This window comes from Microtus pennsylvanicus, chromosome 4, assembly GCF_037038515.1.
Source record: "Microtus pennsylvanicus isolate mMicPen1 chromosome 4, mMicPen1.hap1, whole genome shotgun sequence".
In the NCBI taxonomy this organism is placed as follows: domain Eukaryota; kingdom Metazoa; phylum Chordata; class Mammalia; order Rodentia; family Cricetidae; genus Microtus; species Microtus pennsylvanicus.
The window spans coordinates 140,473,793-140,491,961 of NC_134582.1; the positions used below are offsets into that span (position 1 = coordinate 140,473,793).

General features: G+C 45.9%; 1 protein-coding gene across 1 annotated transcript; it reads left to right on the forward strand.

Moving 5' to 3' along the window:
• The first annotated feature begins 2,758 nt into the window (after positions 1-2,758).
• On the forward strand, positions 2,759-7,465 carry Bambi (BMP and activin membrane bound inhibitor). The gene is made up of 3 exons (XM_075970693.1): positions 2,759-3,122; positions 6,011-6,298; positions 6,688-7,465. The coding sequence occupies exons 1-3, from the start codon at positions 3,047-3,049 to the stop codon at positions 7,104-7,106; spliced, it is 783 nt and encodes a 260-aa protein (XP_075826808.1). The 5' UTR covers positions 2,759-3,046; the 3' UTR covers positions 7,107-7,465.
• The last annotated feature ends 10,704 nt before the right edge of the window (positions 7,466-18,169 follow it).

Genomic DNA, 18,169 nt, shown 5'->3' on the forward strand with positions numbered 1-18,169 from the left:
GCAGGCAGATAGATTCCAGTTGTCCCCTCATCTCTACTTTTACATATCTTTCTTGAAATAGTCTCCGGAGCTTGGCCAGCATCTCTGTCCAGAGGAAAAAGCCTAATTAGGTTGCGGGTTGTGTGACTGGTCATTGCAAGAAGGCAGTGTCTCCTAGGCTGGTCCTGCTGTTTCTCCCAGTGTGAAAGGGGACACTAACTGAAACAAGCTGGAACACAGGAAGTGTCTACTATAACCTGGTGTTCACTTACACACTTCCTTAGATCGGCTTCAATTGATGAAGTATTACCTGTAACAAAGGTAAATAGAATTAGTCCTCAGTAGGTTTTAGTCTGTTCCTTGCTCCATATTTCATTCCAGACACAAAGAATTGCCAGCAATCCCATCTACCCATCCTTCCTTTACCACCCCTGTCTTCCTCCACAATGAACTCATTTCATCCTTAAATTTCTGTGGTCCTCTGTACTTGAAGAGATCTTCCTCCACTAGTCTTTCCTCAGGAGGAGCCAACCTGGAGGTCACTGCTTTCAGCAGATCATCCCTGGACGGCTCACCTTCTTGGGCTGCTCCATAATATCAGGCACACAATTCTGAGCCACTATTTGACTTGTGACACATTGTCCTGATGTCCAAACCTTTGTGATTCTGGACATTGTGTGAGTCTAGCCTACTGGTGGGAACTCCGAAGTGGCTGAATGAGTCTGCTTGAAAAGATTCCTTTTAGCAAATGATTGACTTTCCCAGGTTAAAAGAGTGTGCCATTACCTGAATATATGGTTCACAGGGCCCTTAGAGTAACTCCCTGAAGTTCTAATAGTCAAGAATAGCCAGGAAACACTGATGATATTTTCTTCCTGTGGGCTGTCAGATGTCCCTACAGAAAGACCTGCTGTTTACCATGTGCCCTATCTGCTTAGTTTTCTCTGAAGACCTCTGCTGAGCTTGTACCACCATCCCCATTGTGTGTGTGTGTGTGTGTGTGTGTGTGTGTGTATGTGTGTGTGTATGTGTGTGTGTGTGTGTGTGTGTGTGTATTGAGACACGGTCTTGATTGTAGTAAAGGCTGTCCTCAAACCTGCAAGTCTCCTGCCTCCACCTTCCAAACCGTGTGATTATAAGGTGCATCTGACAATTAAATTCCTTCCCTCTTTTTATTTAAATAATTTTATCTGGTGTTTTGTTTTGAGTTGGGTTAGTTTGTAGCCCAGACTGATAGGGAACTCACTACATAACTGGTGGCTGGGCTCCGACTCTTGCCAATTCTCCAGCTTTAGCCACCCAAGAGCTTCCTAAGTAATGCTGAGATTATAAGTATGAGCTTCCCTCCCTCTGTTTAAAATGCAATTTTGACCTAGCAAAGTAATAGAGTATAAGATTTTTGGATTATTTACTTTTTCTACACAAAACTTTGTTTTTGAAGGTAGCTTCATTAACTTCCTATGTCTCTGAAGACTTCCAGCAAATTTTCTACATTAGGTGTTTAGAAGGCTCCTCCTAGATTTTCAGTCCATAAGACATTTTCCCCTTAAGTGTTTGTTTGCTTTGCTGTGCTGGCATGGAACCCAGGGCCTCAAGTGCTAGGCCAGCGACTCTGAGCTAGAGGCCGGCCTCCCAGCTTAGTTTTCACATCTGCCCTCCCATTCTAAATGACCTGACTTTTATCTTTCCTCGTTGTAAATCTTGGCTGACCCTAAAAGTGAATTTTGCAGATAGTTTACTTTTGCTTGGGGGAGGGTACGTCAAAGAACATTCCCTCTGATAATAAAATCCTTAAGTCCATTTCCCCTTCAGACAAGCAAACAAGCATCCCATTCCATTTTAGGTTCGTTGGGGCGGCTGCCCCTCAAGCCCTAATAAATGACTTAGTATCTCAGGAAAGAGATCGCTGTGGGACTGATATTGATCAGGTCAGCGGGTGTGTTTGCCTGCGATTGTTTGGGGGGTGGTTAATTGAGTCTCTGCCAGTGTCGTCTAGCTGGCGCCGGGTGCTTTTGGATTTGCTAATTTTCGTTAAGTGTCTCTAGCAGGCTCCCGGTCCCCTGTCTACCCCGGAGAACCCAGCGGCTCCTACTGATCAACAGTCTGTCTGTCTGGGCTTTATTGATCACAAGGCGGCCGGCTCGGGGCAGATGCGCCCCGGGGAGCCAGGGAGCCGGCAGAGAGTCGACTTCCAACTCCAGGCCGCTCCCTTCCTGGCTCCCCACTCGACTCCTCCTCGGTCAAGCTCGGGCGGGCCGGGCCAGGACAAATCCCTGGGGGGTCTCCGGGACTGGGTGGCCCGGGCATGGCCACTGTCCCTGTGGAACTCCGGGAGTCCGGGTCATTATCCCTGGGGGGGGGGGCGGTCGGGGCTCGGCAGCCGGGAGTAGCTTCTCTCTTTGTGGGACTCCGGTACATGACCACTGAGAATGTGGCGTCTCTTGCAGGGTTCAGGTGAGACAAAAGCGAAGCCACGTGCTGGGGGCAGCTGGCAGGAGACTGCAGCAGGAGAGTCTCGTAGGAAACCCAGAGGCTACCTAGAAGATGGGCTCGGCGGCGCCCCCGAGGCTGCACTATCAGACGTCCGCTAGGGGGAGCGCTGCGGCCGGGTCCGCAGTGCTAGACGCCGGCGCCAGCGCTAGCCCGGAGGCAGGTCGGCTCAGTCCCGCGTCTGGCCCCGCCCCCCTGCTGCCAGGCCGCGGGGCTGGAGGCATCGACCAATCGGAGAGCGGAGGTGGGGCATAGGGCGGGGCCACGCTTGGACGGCTCCGGCACCGGGCGCTATTTACGGCGCGGACGCGGGCTGGCTGGCCGGTGCAGTCGCTGCTCGCCGTAGGTCTGTTCTGCGCGCGCCCGCTGCTCGTGGCTTGTGCACGGGGTGGCGGGGCGAGGGGAAGACCTCCGGGGAGCGCACGGATCCGGAAACGTGTCCTTGGAAGTCTTGGTCCGGCTCCATGCTCCGGCTCCCGCCCCGACACTGACGGCGCCCGGGCTCGTGCGCGGCGCGCCCCGGGGGTCGTAGTGCAGCCGCGCCTGGCTCCCGGAGCGACGGGGGCGCGGGGCGTCAATGGATCGCCACTCCAGCTACATCTTCATCTGGCTGCAGCTGGAGCTCTGCGCCATGGCCGTACTGCTCACTAAAGGTGGGTGCCGCGAGGCTGAGTGCCGGGACTGCGGGACTGGCCGTCGGGCTTCGTGAACGGCGGCGAGGTTCCCGCCTGTGTCTTTGCGCCGGTTTTCCTCACTGTCCCGGGTCTGTCAGACTTCGGGACCTGGGGATGGCCGGATGCCGATGGTCTCACGTCCCAGCGGGACGGTCCCGAGAAAACGCAAATCTCAACTGGGCCGGACGGGAGTCTCTGGTTTTACTCGGTGCCTAACCTGAAAGTGTCACTAAGTGTCTCCGTGTGTTTTTAGATGGCTGAGAGTGTGTCTAACAGTGTCCTTAAGTTTGCCGGTGTCTGTGGCTGAGCTGGTTTTGTCTGTGTTCTTGAACATGCGTCTGATTTTTTTTTCTGAGTGCTAGCTAGTGTCCTGTGTATCTTCGCGTGTCTGAATGTCTCGGAGTACGCATTATCTGTGGACCAAGAGTGTGAGGTCTTCCCTGGGAATGTAGGAGTCTGAGGTGGCTGCTGAAGTGTGTCCCCTGCTCTAAACTAGCTGGGAGGAGTAGGCGCTGTCATCCACCCCCTTTCCGACTCTGTATTTTTACAGACATTGCTGGAAAAAGGAGAGTTTTTCTTTCCAGTAGAGCTCACCTTTTAGATGAAAATTCTCTTAACTCCTAGATTTCAAGGCTCCCCTCACTCCCACCAGGACTCTGCCTCCTGTTTTGCGAACCCATTTTTATTTTTAATGGGAAGCATTATTTAGTCTCTGACCCTCACCCCCAAACACACTTTTCTCTAATTGCCATGTAGCAGGCCTGAGGTTAAAGGATAAGCCAGCCCAGCAAGGATGAGGTGCTACAGTATTTATTTATTTTGGAAGGAAGGGTGTAATTAGCTCTAAATAACAGCCCTTGCAGCCTACAGAGGGGAACCTCCTGGCCCTATCAAAGGCAAGCAGAACAGGGAGGGATGGGGCTGACATGAAGTCACAGATACCGAAACTATGTGCCTGATAATGATATAATTAGGGGATCAGAGATTCCTGACTGCTGTGGACTTCAAAAGCTCTATTTAAAAGAAGCCAGCAGCCTCTGTGTAGCCATCTTGACTGAAGCAGACATTTTTGTTTAATCACTACATACAGTAACCAAACAGAAGAGCATTGTTCACTGTTTTAAAATACCAGTCCCCTTTTGGCCTTTGCATGCCACAGGAAGAACCCTTATGAAATGACAGAAATACAGTTTTAATACAGTAACACAGAAGTCCATTCTCCTTGTTGAAATGTGGCTCCAATTTTTCTTTAAAGTCCTAGAACTTTCCCAGTTACCTGTCAGAATTTTATTAAGACTGTTTTAGGTCATTGAAAATATAGTATTTTAAATAGGCTCTCATAAACACTGGGGCGGCATTTTACTTATATTTGGTTTTCCCTTTCAGCATCAAATCTGAGACTAATAGGCTCAAAGTAGACTTTTAATCTGTTTTATTTCACTTTAAATCTGTATAGAATTTGTGAGACCAGGGATATACAGTCATTATCACCTAGGACTGGTGTGCTTTTATGCAAAGAATAGGCTGAACTTGGAAGGAGGAGAAAGCAGAAAGGGATTGCTGCAGAATTAAGGTGCTTACTCGAAGTGGAGGAGGCAGGAGAGGGCTGGACCCACAGCCAGGATAGCAAGGTTTGGGCTGGCAGGCTTTCCTTCCAGGCAAGTGAGAGCAGCCTGGGTGAAAACTGAGCACACCATGCGGTGGCCTGGAATTTGGACAGATAATTAAATGAGACACCTTACTCAGGCATTCACAGAAAGGAGGAGGAAGAGAAGTGAGGTTGGGGGTTGGTTTAGAAAAGCCACAGCTCTCAGTGTTGAATGACAGAGTGGAGGTTTCAGTAACTAGACAGATCTTCCGATTGGGACCTGGGACGAGGTGTGTGCATTAGTTTGGTTTACAGTAGCCCGAGCTGTGGCAGCCAACAGTGATGGGCGTCTACCCCGTTGGGCATCTCAGTTTCTTGTGATAGATAACTTTCAGGTCCACATCCAAGTCTGAAATCTTGCATTGTGACAGGATGTTAACAGAGCCTTACAACTCACAAAGTGAGTTTTAGATAGGAAACTTTACTCACTTCCTGGAGAAAAATTTGAGGTTTCCTTAAGGATTTTTCCTTCAAGCAGCACAGGATTTTCAGTTTTGAGTTTCCCCTTTTTGGTCACATGTTAAATTGCATGTAAAGCTGAGGAGGTGGAGGAGGAGGAGGAGGAGCAGCAGCAGGAGGAGAAGTTACCCTTGCAGTTTTACATCCCCCACTTTTATGACTTTCCATTTGGGCTGAAAGAAATTGACTTTGGCAAGCAAACCACTAATTGTAAACTGCCTAGTTCCTGTTTTACAATGTTCGGACTAAAAGCTCCTCTGCATGAAAGGATCTTTATAGGCAAAGTTTGCCTTTTTCTAGAGAGATTGCAGATAGCTGCCCAGTTTCATAGTTTGAAACCCCCCTGACCTGTGCAGTTTCTAGATTGTTGTGTGTCTAGTTAATAACTTTATAAGGTGTCGGCTCAGGCTCTTAAAACTTGGCTCAGTCCTTTGGGATGCCAAACAATTCAGTAGTTCCGATCAAATATTTATATAGACAAAACCCCAAAGCCTGATGTTTTTATGTTGTGTGGTTGTATAACATAAGAACGTATAAATAACATGAGTCTACCTTTTAACAAAAGATAATATAGCAAAGACTCTTTGCCTTCAAACCACAGCATATGTCATTACTCTTAACTCATCAGAAATCTGTTGTTGGCTCTCATATTCCTACCATTTAGGACACTGCCTGTTTTGGGAGCATTTCTGTCCTCGTGGTCATAAGTGCCCTTGAGTTCGGGGTCCAGCCGGTGCTTACGTAGTTTCTTTGTTTTCAGGAGAGATCCGGTGCTACTGTGACGCTGCTCACTGTGTGGCAACGGGTTACATGTGTAAGTCTGAGCTGAGTGCCTGCTTCTCCAGACTCCTTGACCCTCAGAACACCAATTCCCCACTCACTCACGGCTGCCTGGACTCCCTTGCAAGCACAGCAGACATCTGCCGAGCCAAGCAGGCCCAAAACCACTCTGGCCCCGCCATGCCTACATTGGAATGCTGTCACGAAGACATGTGCAATTACCGAGGGCTGCACGACGTCCTCTCTCCTCCCAAGAGCGAAGCCTCAGGTAGGTCCAAGCTGTTCTGACCCGAGGGCCAGCCTGATCTGTAGGCCTGTGACAGCAGCGAGTTTGTGTGTCTGCCATTGATTTTGTTGTTAATGTAATTAGAGATGGCAGAGGGAGAGCAAGGCTGGATGCAAAGGCCGTCTCTAGCGGAGTGGCTTTTATGTCTGCCTGAGCATTAGATGTCTCTGCATAATAGGCTGTGCCTGTTATTTCAACATTTTGAGGACATTAAAAGACCATTACATTCAAGTAATGACAGCCTGTGAACAGATGCATTTGTAAGCATCTTTGGATACTTTGTAACATGTCATTTCTTGAAATGCCGTTTAAATGGGCTTTCTTATGAGAAGTAGTTGTATGTTCATGCTTGTTTCTCTGTACTCCCTTAGGACAAGGAAACCGGTACCAGCACGACAGTAGCAGAAACCTCATCACTAAGGTGCAGGAGCTGACTTCCTCCAAAGAACTGTGGTTCCGCGCAGCTGTGATAGCGGTCCCCATCGCCGGCGGACTGATCTTGGTGTTGCTCATCATGTTGGCCTTGCGAATGCTCCGAAGTGAGAACAAGAGACTGCAGGATCAGCGGCAGCAGATGCTCTCTCGTTTGCACTACAGCTTTCATGGACACCATTCCAAGAAGGGGCAGGTTGCCAAGTTGGACTTGGAGTGCATGGTGCCCGTCAGTGGGCAGGAGAACTGTTGTCTGACCTGTGACAAAATGAGGCAAGCAGAGCTCAGTAACGAGAAGATCCTGTCCCTCGTGCACTGGGGCATGTACAGTGGTCATGGGAAGCTGGAATTCGTATGACACAGTCGTATCTGAACTCTACACTGAACCCTTGAAGGCCTTCTGAGTTCTGCTGGACAGGAGCACTTTTATCTGGAGACGAGCCAACTCACTCAGTCATCTTGTAGAGACAAAATGACCTCTGAAAGAGAATCTTGGGTATTTCTTCTGAAGGATTATTTGCACAGACTCAAATACAGTCAAATGGATTAATTTGCTTTAAAATTATAAAAAACAAAGAGAGGACTCTGCACACACTTTCCCAGGGTTCCTTATATCCCAGGGAGCCGCGACAGACCGAAATAGTGTGCTCCCTGTAAGCTCCTACGTCTTCATTTATTGTAAAGATTTTTTAAAATATATATATTTTTGTCCGAAAACTTAGTGGTGTCTTTCATAAATTATAAACTTAGATTGGGGTGTGGGAAGGCTGATGGGTCTAACGCAATGCTAGAATGCTGGTCTAGATAAGGCCCTGGGTCTGATTTTCCCCAGCACCACAGAAACTAACCGACCGACAATACGTCTGGGTTGGAAGTGTAAGAGAGGACATGTTACATTATATGAATGGAGACCTGTTACTCAAACTTCTCAAAGGTAGGTTTTGGCTTCATTGTGATCTTGTTCATTCTTACACAAGCCTGTAATTGTCTTTTGTGTAACGACCACTGTCTAGTCTCACCTAGATCATTTTCCAGAATGATCCTCCTTTTAGTTTTCATCTAAGAACTTCTTTTGTTTGTGCTAAGCACACATTCTACCACTAAGCTAGAACCCAAGCACTAAGAATTCTTCACTTATCTGTTCCAGACCAGATAGGACTTGAGTTGCGGACGAGGCCATAGCGAAAGGAATGTCCTATCAGCCCCATCCGCATCCGCTCTGCTAGGACCTTGCACCCCGTCCGCCTCCCCCAGCTCAAGAATGTCTTTAGTAAAGTTAACCACCGTCTACTTTGACAGTTTATTTTGTCTCGAACCAAATTAAATATTTTGTCTCCCAAATTAGCCAAACTTTATTATGCAATGCTCCTGGTCTTTAAACATGATTATACTTACAGTATCTGTTTCTAAATGTCTTTTTAATCCTTAAGAAGGGCTTCAGTGGCGAATGTCACTAAATTGACATTTTAATAGCACAACTATTAGGTTTCCTCCTCAAAATGACCATTTAACTAATATAACCAAATAGAACTTGACAGAACATGATCTTTAGCCAGAAAAGTAGTACTACTAGTAATAGACCTTTCCCTTAAAATGGGTCTTTGTTATCTTTAATGTGAGAATTTGCCAGGTTTTTTTCCTCAATTCTTTTGTGTGCCTGGGTTTTTAAAATTGAACCTATAGCCTGCATATTTAAAGATGAGATTTTTCTTTGTATCTTTGCATACTTTCACTAGGATACTTAAGATGAACATAATTTGAGACTCTTTAAGAGAGGTGCCAAGTACATGGAATAATTTGAGCAGAAATGACTAGCAAAGAAATGAGTACCTAGATTTTTCATAGATTTTCTCACTAAGTCTCACTAGGTAGCCGTGACTTTCCTGGAACTCACTGTGTAGAAAAAGCTGTCCTCCAATTCCCAGAGATCCACCTGTCTTTGCCTCCCAAGTGCTGGCTAGGATTAAAGGCGTGCGCCACTATAACCAGTTTCTATTTAGATTATCTATTTAGATTATGCCAGTAGATGAAGAGTACAAGCAGTTTAGGCTCTGAAATAAATTCCTCTCTTAATAAACAGCAGCATCCTTATGCCTTTTGAGGTTGACAGCTCTTTCTGCCACACTCCTGACAATTCTTTCGGAAAACACTCAGGTTTTATGTGCATCCTGTTACATCCTCATTCCCCATGTTTGTCATTTCAAGAGATCAAAGACTTGAACTTCACCATTCAGACCTGGCAAGGGAAGAGAGCTGGCCTGAATGGGCAGGCCGTGCATTTTCCATCCTTACCCTCACTTCTGCACAGGCTGCAGTGACTTTGTTGCTTGAAGGCTGAGGTTTGTGCATCTCGTAAATTGTTCTTCCTTTGTCACGTCACACAACGTCAGTAACTCCCTCCCCACGCACCTCGTACACTCACATCACACAGCGTCAGTAACCCCCTCCCCACACACCTCATGCACTGTCACGTCACACAGCGTCAGTAACCCCCTCCCCCACACCTCGTACACTGTCACGTCACACAGCGTCAGTAACCCCCTCCCCCACACCTCGTACACTGTCACGTCACACAGCGTCAGTAGCCCCCTCCCCACACCTCGTACACTGTCACGTCACACAGCGTCAGTAGCCCCCTCCCCACACCTCGTACACTGTCACTGCACAGTGTCAGTAACCCCTTCCCTTGCACCTCGTGCACTGTTGTATTACACAGCTCAGTAATCCCCTCCCCAAGCACTTCCGTTTTTTGACCTAACATCTCGGAACACCAAATGACAATCCTGCCTCAGTTTCTCAAGTGCCTTACTGCCAGGCCTGCCTTAGGTCAGTGATTTTTTTTTTAAAAAAGTCAGTGCTTCTCAACCTGTGGGTCTTGACCTTTTGGGGGTCATATATCAGGTATTTACATTATGATTCATAGCAGTAGCAAAATAACAGTAATGAAGTACCAGTGAAATAATTTCATGGTTGTGAGGTCCCCACAAGAGGAGCTGTACTAAAGGGGTGCAGCGGAAGGCTGAGAACCGCTGTATTAAGTAGTCATCTTTTCTATTGGGGACACATTTTCCTCTATTTGGTCCCAGTTCATGGATTTCAAGGGACGCTGAGTGAATAAGCACCTCAGCAGCTCATTAGGAAAAAACAGCGAAGGAAGCCTGAGCTTCATCTGTGAGTGCAGTGACGTGTGATGTGTTTGCTGACCTACCTCCTGTTTTTTTCGGGGTACTCCTGAGTCTACCCCAATCTGTTCTGTGGGGTAGGAACTCATGACCCCTCTGACATTTCTGGGGACCCAGCTTTAGCCACATGACATAACCCCCCTTTTCCTGAGAGCAAACCCTGTGTTTATGTCTTCACTGGCTGACCCTCTCCACAGCTTGCCTTGTCAATGGAAAGCACCACAGGTTTTTCTGCTTGTTGGGTTACTGGGCACTGTGTGCAGCCTGGCTTCTGGCTTCCTTCTCGTGAGAGCAGAGCTCTCACAGCAGGAGGGGGGCTGCCTATCTGCTTTGGAGATCCAAGAACGGTGTGATGATTGGTTCATTAGTTCATTTTTCTCTTAGAGGTTTGTGCGCTTACATTGAGCCGACTGTGTAAGACTGTTCTACCCAGAACAGCCCTCGTTTAAAACGACATAGAGCACTCCCCAAAGTAATTTTCCTTTCTAAGTGGAAATTTGCTCAAACCAGATGCAAATGGGCCTAAGTTTGTCATGTTTCTGTATCTATACCCCTAAGTCCTGCCCCTTTGGAAAGAAATTGATCCATAGATGATTGTGTCTTTTATGTTCTTTCTCTTCTTATTTTGGATGGCTCAGAGGCTTCCTAGAAATTGGCTGGTGTGTCTCTAATTTCTGTTGAGCTGATTTTATTAAAAACACTGCACCACAGGGGGTTTGACCTTCTCAAATACTAAGCATGTCTGCTTCAGAAAATCACAAAGCTCTCTGAAGCGCCCGGAAATCTGGTTTCAATATGGGTTGATTATAGGGTAAAAGCTTGAAAGCAGTGGCATCTAGTATCGTAGCTGTAGCACGGCCCTTCTCGGGGCCAGGGCAGCTTTTTCCCCTTAGAATGTCTAATTGGTCCTCTTCTGTGCCTCTCAGCCTGAGTAACTGTGTGAGCTTCAGTAAACTGGAATCAAGGTGGATGTTCATTTTGTTGCCTGGAGAAGGGGCAGTGATACAACTTCAGAGATTAGGGCGGAAAGCACAGTACCAGGCTCCCTGTTCAGTCTCTCAGGGGTAACAGGGAGATGCTTAACTATTTCCGTTAAGAATAAAAGTTGTCAGATAATTTGAGCACTTGGGGAAGTGGCAGGAGGAGCTCCATGAGTTTGAGCCTGGTCTACATAACAAGATCCAGGACAGCCAAGGGCTACACAAAGAGACCCTGTCTAAAACAAAACAAAACAAAACAAAACAAAACAAAACAAAACAAAACAAAACAAAACAAAACAAAACAGAGACCTTGTCTCAAATAAAACAAAACCAAAACCAAAATCAAAACCAACAAACAAAACCAAAAAGAAGTACAAACAAGAGCCACAGCAGACACGGAAGAGTCGGTCTCAATGGTAGAACACTTGTCTAATATGTATGCGGCCTTGGGTTCAATCTCTAGGAGCAAGAAAAAAGTTTCTAAAAAACCAAACCAAAACAAACAACAAACAAACAAAAGAAAGAAGGAAAGTGATTGTTAATGCTGGACTCACTCCTTTATTTCCAGCTCTTGCGAGGCAGAGGCAGGCAGGTCTTTGTGAGTTGAAGCTGGCTTGTCTACCCCGGTCTACAGGTCAGCTAGGGCTATATAATGAGACCTTGTCAAACAAACAAACAAAAAACCAAAACCAACCAACCAAACAAAAAAACCCATAAAACAAAAACAAAAACACAGATGAACTAGATGGCTTCAACTAACATTTCTTAAAACTTGGGACTGAATGACTGTTTTATATGGTGCGTTGTTTTTAATTGATTTTGCTTATTTGAGATGGGCAGCTTTTCAGTGAACTACACGCTGGACTTAGGATTGTTAGTACTTGTGTTGTGTCTGTGCATGCTTTTCTCGAGCCCACTGTAGTTTTGTCCTTTGGGGACAACTGTATGGCTACCGGAAGAGTATTTTAATCTCGTGCACCTATTTTCTTTTTGAGTTGCAGATACACTGGCTAACCTCAGGGAGGTGCAGATAACATCTCAGTAGCACTTGGATGCTGGGTTAATTTTGTACAATCACCACCACCAGTTAAAACATGCCTATCGGTGCTTTCAGCAAAATACAAGGAGCTGCTGTACTGGGTTCTGGAATTTTGTCATGGAGCGGGGCTTTGTACGTGAATTATTAATTTCTCAGGGAAAGGGTGTTAGTCTGGTATGTTATTCTTTGGGTTACAGTCATAAATGAAAAATTAAGTGCTGGACTGTCAACTCACCCTAATTCCCTCTACCCAATTCATTCTGTAGTCTGCTTTCTATATCCAATTTTATGCAATTCTATTCTATATTCTATACCCAATTCATTCTGTCAGCCTGCAGACTCATAAAGGCTGGTCATTGATCTGAGAATCCAGGATGCTGTTTACACCTCTTCCAGTTGTGGTCACTTCTTTATTTGGGCTATGGTTAACACTTTAAACACGTCCTCTTGGATCTGTTAACAGTGCAGCTTCCACTGTGATTGGCTTTTCTCATTTGAGAAATTTGGAAAGGGGCGAAGCGGAATTTAACTAGATAGGACTTTCTTTCCTGCAGCAAGGCAAGTTTCCAATGGATCTTCTTTTTAAGAAATCTGGAAGCAGGAACTTGAGAGTTGGCTCAGTGGTTAAGAGCACTGGCTGCTCTTCCAGAAGACCTGGGTTGGATTCTCAGCACCCACATGGTGGCTCACAGTGATCTGAAACTCTGTTTCTAGGGAGTCTAGCGCCCTCTTTTGGCCTCCACAGGCACCAGGCATGCATGTGGTACACAGACAAAATGCTCATACACATAAGATAATATTAATTTTTAAAAGTAAAGAAAAATAAGTTAGATGTATTTGCAGCTAGGCAAATCTACCAGCATGTGTCTACAAAGTTTTCTTGTTCTGTAAGTGTAGAAAGGATAGCTGGAAAGGGATGGATAAGCACTGCCTGGGGACGCTTTTGCCAGGCAGTTAGAGCCCATCTCAAGGCTTTTGGCATTCCTCAGTACGGCCAGAAGGGCCATTTTACTAGCAGCCAATGGCTAGATGGCCTCTAGGGCGACTTCCCATTGTGGACTAGATTGCTTTGGACCAAATCTGTGGAGAAGAACTCAGGAAAGACGAGCTGATCATCGTACTACACACAGGACAAACTCGTAGGGCTAATCAAGTAGGCTTTGTGGTCCTACACTAAATTTAAAGGACTGCAGAAGTGGATGCTGGAGCTGGAGGGAAATTGGTTTGTTTTGGGTCATGTGAAGACTAAGTTAGATGTGATGAATTAATAAACTGAGAAGCGTTGTGTAAATTCTCTCCAAAGACGATAATGTTACAAACCTAATGGAACAAAAATTGCTTCAGCAGTTAGGCCATGAGAAATCTAGAAGCTCTTTATCCCTGCTCCCTCCCCTTGGACTCTGGAGGGAACGCATAAGACGGTAGGAAGCCGCCACATCTCTAACGGCAGTGTGTCGATTTCTTTATGTGTGTTAGATGTCCATGTTAGAGCAGTTCTTACTAAATTCAGTGAATGTGGTTTTGATAGCCAGAGACCTAAATTCATAGTTGCCCTGGTCAGAGAGGCTACTTCTCATTTGGATTAAAGGGTTAAGTTGGCCTTTGACCAGCAAGCAGCTATGATCAATGACCTTTATATTTCTATAAACCCGGAGAGAGAATAAGAGGAGAGACAGATCGTGAAGTTTGCTCGTCAGGCATTGCGTTTGTGTTGTCAGTAAATATAAGCTACTGTCCTTTCCTTTCTGTTTTCATCCTAACCTATTGTCTTAAAAGTTATAATTTGTGTTGGCAAGCTGAGGTGAAGTTCTGGCAAAATCAAAATTGAGCATGCTCCAGGCTGAGTTCTCTTTCTAGCACTGCAAAAATGATAGGTTTTTTTTTTTTTTTTTGGTGTGTGTTAAGTCTAAAAGAGAACAAATTGCTAGTTAAGGGAGTCAAGGAGGAAAAAAATTGAATGAACCTAAAACTCAATGAAACATTACCACAAGGCCAAATGGGTCAGCCTGTCTTTTAAATTTGGTGCAGTTTCCAAGCCAAGGTAAGGAAAAGCAGCTGATGTTCTTTAAACTAAGAAAGAGTTGCATTTTACTTTGAGAATTGGATTATGCCCAAAGTTGTCATCAGTTGTCCTATAGAGTTAAGAACCAGCCACTGAGAGCTCTGCAACCTGACTGCCTACTTCAACCCCCAGGGCTTCCTGACTCCCAGCCTCCCTGGCCGGACTGGTCCATTCTCTTCTCTGGGCGATAATATGCACATGCGCCTAACTAGAAAATAAATATTTCTTTACTGATAATGCCATCCCTGTCCAAATAAATAAGTAACTTAGTAAAATGGAAGCTTCCCCTGAACATAAGTTAGCAGGTTGTCTCTGTAAGACCTGCTGTAGCGTTTATCACGGTTGACCTTAAGCCTGGCCCAGCTTGGGATCTTCACGCGCACCTCCTAAACTGGAAGGAGACATGACTCTCCATCCTCCGGAACTGAGCACTGTCAAGGGTCACTCCCCATGCGACACCTGATTGTGAGGTAAATCCTCCCAGAGACTGCACTGTGTTCAACACTGGGGTGGACATTGGAGCCAGGGTGCGCCACTTCTCCTCTGACTGGGAAGTTTGCTGCTGGCGTTTGTTCAACAAGGAGGTTCCTCGATTGCTCTGAAAAGCTGAATTCATCTGTCCCAAAGGAGCCAACCTTTTTTCAGTAGCAGGTTAATGGAGTTCTTTCCCGTGGCTCCTGGCATGTATTAGTGTCTCTAGGATTCCCGCAGGGGCAAGTGGGGCCTTTGGTAGCAGGACAGCAGTGCACAAAAGTCCGGGATCCTGCCGGAAAGCCATGTGCCTACAGCAAGGCTCTGGGCTTCTTTCCAGGCTCCTCTGGCTTCATGTGGAGCCACCAGAGCAACACACACCTGAACAGAACAAGCAAAACAAAAATAACTCTTCACATAATATCACATAAATATCTTGGCTGGGAGAAAATTATGGATGGCCTATATTCTTTGGCCTGTTCTTTATCCCGGTACTGGGAAAAAGCACCTTCCTGCTAGGCTTAAAGTAGAATCTGCCAGGAGCCCTAACCTCAATTATCTGTGGTAGAACTTCATTTAGTCAAAAGTACTGTCCAAATGTTTACCCTATTGTTTTTACAGATTAAATACCCGCTGTGGGTATAAACAATTTTTGTTTTTTTGTTTCTGAAGGACCTGGGTTCAAGTTCACACATGGAATATTATTAAGGGTATTACCTTGGGCTAATTAGCTTCTCAAGTTCCGCACACAATGGGAATTAGTAACAATAGCTTCACTTTGTCGGGAGAATGGTATGAAATAATGCAAGTGGAACTATTCCACAGGCTTGGACAAGTCCCTTAGTGGCAGAGGTCAGCAGTGGAACCCACAGAAGCACAGACCATCAATAGCTTAAAAATCTAGGGTGGCTGAAATGGCTCAGCAGGGGGTGGGGCTTGTCACCAAAACTGATGGCCAGTGCTTGATCCTCACGGTGAAAGAAGAGAAGCAACACAAGTTGTCCTCCGACTACCACACATGTGCCCACACCAATGTGCCCCCAAAAGCACACAAAAAATACAAGAAATGAATATACACATATAAACATATATATAATCAAAAAGCTACTGATTTAAAAAAAAGATTTATTTAGTATATATACAGTGTTTTGCCTGCAGGCCAGAAGAGGGCACCAGATCTCATTACAGGGGGTTGTGAGCCACCATGAGGTTGCTGGGAATTGAACTCAGGTCCTTTGGAAGAGCAAGCAGCCAGTGCTCTTAACCTCTGAGCCATCTTCTTAACCTCAGATCTAGTGATGTAGTGTTGTTAAAATTTGCTTTTAAATTTGTGAGTCTTTAATTTACTGTTTGACTTCCATGTGAGGGAATGACCCATTTTGATTAGAAAGTCCTGGAGCCTCAACACCCACTGCAGAAAAACAAAACAACAAACAAACAAACAAACAAAAACCACCATAGGGTAGCTCAGAAAGCTTCAGAATCAGGAGGGACATGTTATCTTCCCCTCCTGCAACAAGCACCTGGCTTTGCGCATCTTGTTAGTGCACACACAGCTCCTTGTTCGATGAGTGGACAAGCCCACATACACAGGTGATCACGTGATTGGTGTGGCTTGACGTCTGTCTTGGTATTCAGGTGAGGCAAAAGTCACATCTACGAGAGGAAGAAACAGAGAAAAACATGTACCAGACCATATCTGTAACCTGTAGCTAACGAGGACTGGTTGTTGCAAATATGTGTTTCTGGAATCCTCAGGTAAAGGTGTCTGGCACCAATCCCAGTGATGATCTGAGTTTGTTCTCTGGGTCCCCCATGGTAGAAGGGGAGAACTACCTACCACTAACTGTCCATCACTCTCTCTACCACTTCAGAGACACAGACACAGACATACACACACAGACAGTCAGAGAGATGAGAGAGAGAGACATACGGATAGTCAGACACACACACACAGACAGTCAGAGAGAGACACACACACACATACAGATGAGAGAGAGAGACATACGGATAGTCAGACACACACACATACAGACAGACAGTCAGAGAAACATACACGTATAGATAGACAGTCAGAGAAACACACACACACACACAGACAGTCAGAGAGAGAGACACACACAGACAGTCAGAGAAACACACACACATATAGACAGTCAGAGACAGATAGACAGTCAGAGAGACACACGCACACTAAAATAAGTAAATGTAGATTTAAAAAGTTACCAAGAACATGAGCTTCTAAGGCATTTGTTGGGTTAAAAACAACAGAACAAAGTGTAATTGCTCTTTATCATGAGCATTGCTGCATACATGTTCTTTAAGTCAACCTCACGTGTGTTAGGTAAGGTACTGATGCATCAGTTGGGTTTGCCAAGCCCAGGAATTGACCCATATGTCTCTCATTTGTCCAGCATCTTCTAATAGCCACCCTGGGGCTGATGGGACACTGTGAGACACAGAAGGCACTGGTGTTGCATCTCTCGTCTGTGTCTCTTTCCTTGCTGGTCCTTTCTGTCCTCCTCAGGCATGTTTAGTGCCAATGACACTACACTCTTGACTGCACCCTTAGCTTTATGTTTCTTGCTTGTGAGTACTGTTCAGGCCATCTCTTAGGGTCTGTTTTGGGACCATTCTGCCTGCTTCTGCTCTAATATCATGTGCTCTCTCTCTCTTCCTGTTACACATTGGGGTTCTGAGCACAGCTGCCTCCTTGTCTTCTAATGACTGGATTGGACATGGACTTTTGACTTTGTCCTTTGCTTGTAAGTTCTCATGTATACACTGGTGCCATCATATCAAGCGTGCAGGCCAGTCTGGACCAGCCCAGTTAATTCTGCCCATGTGTGCCCGAAGCACTGGACTCTTGCTATTTAGGAGCAAACTCAGTCACACATAACCATGAGTCACAATTTAACTTTCAACAAGCTCCAGTGACACATATGACCCTCTACTTCCTCACATGACCTTCTTACCTAGCAGTGATGTAGACTGGTGCCCATGAATGTAGACATAGGGAGGCCAGCCAGTGCCATGGTCAAGACAAGTTGAGAGAAAGGACTTAGTTGTTAAGACTGAAGAAATGCCAGCGAGGGTTTGCAGCTGTGTCACCAGCCCTGGAAGCTGACAGATGTTTACTAAAGGACCTCATCTACAGTTTCCTTTGCTCTCTTGTATAACTGCCCTCACTCTGGCTTTGGGAAGAAGTTATGAACACCTACCGTTAGAGTCTGCTTCCTGCTGCTGTGATTAAAATGCCCTGGCTACTTTCCCAGTTCCCAGTTCTTCACTGTGGGGAAGTCGAGGCAGGAACCTGAAGCACCTCAGTGCATCCAGAATCAAGAGCACAGAGAAGAATGTGTGATTGCTATTCAGCTGTCTTTCTCCACTCTTACGTGGTCTGGACCTCCAACCAGGGAATGGTACTGCTCCTAGCGGGCTGCGTCTTTCCATGTCAATTAACACAACCATGGTAATTCTCCAAAGACAGGACCACAGGCCAACCTAATCTAGAGAGCACCCCATAGACCCTCCTCCACGGCAGTTCTGGGTTGTGCTAAGTTGACAATTAAAACCAATCATTAAGTCATTAAATCCTTCTCTTTAGTTCCATAATGAAATAGCAAGGAGGTCACCTCTAGTCTAGTTTGGGGACATGAACACGGCCCTTCTCCTGTTATCACTGGA

Bases quoted from the DNA above. Each gene is read 5' to 3' on its own strand.
- Bambi (XM_075970693.1), top strand. From the start codon at position 3,047: ATGGATCGCCACTCCAGCTACATCTTCATCTGGCTGCAGCTGGAGCTC. The intron at 3,123-6,010 runs GTGGGTGCCGCG...CTTTGTTTTCAG, and splicing joins GGCCGTACTGCTCACTAAAG to GAGAGATCCGGTGCTACTGT. The intron at 6,299-6,687 runs GTAGGTCCAAGC...GTACTCCCTTAG, and splicing joins TCCCAAGAGCGAAGCCTCAG to GACAAGGAAACCGGTACCAG.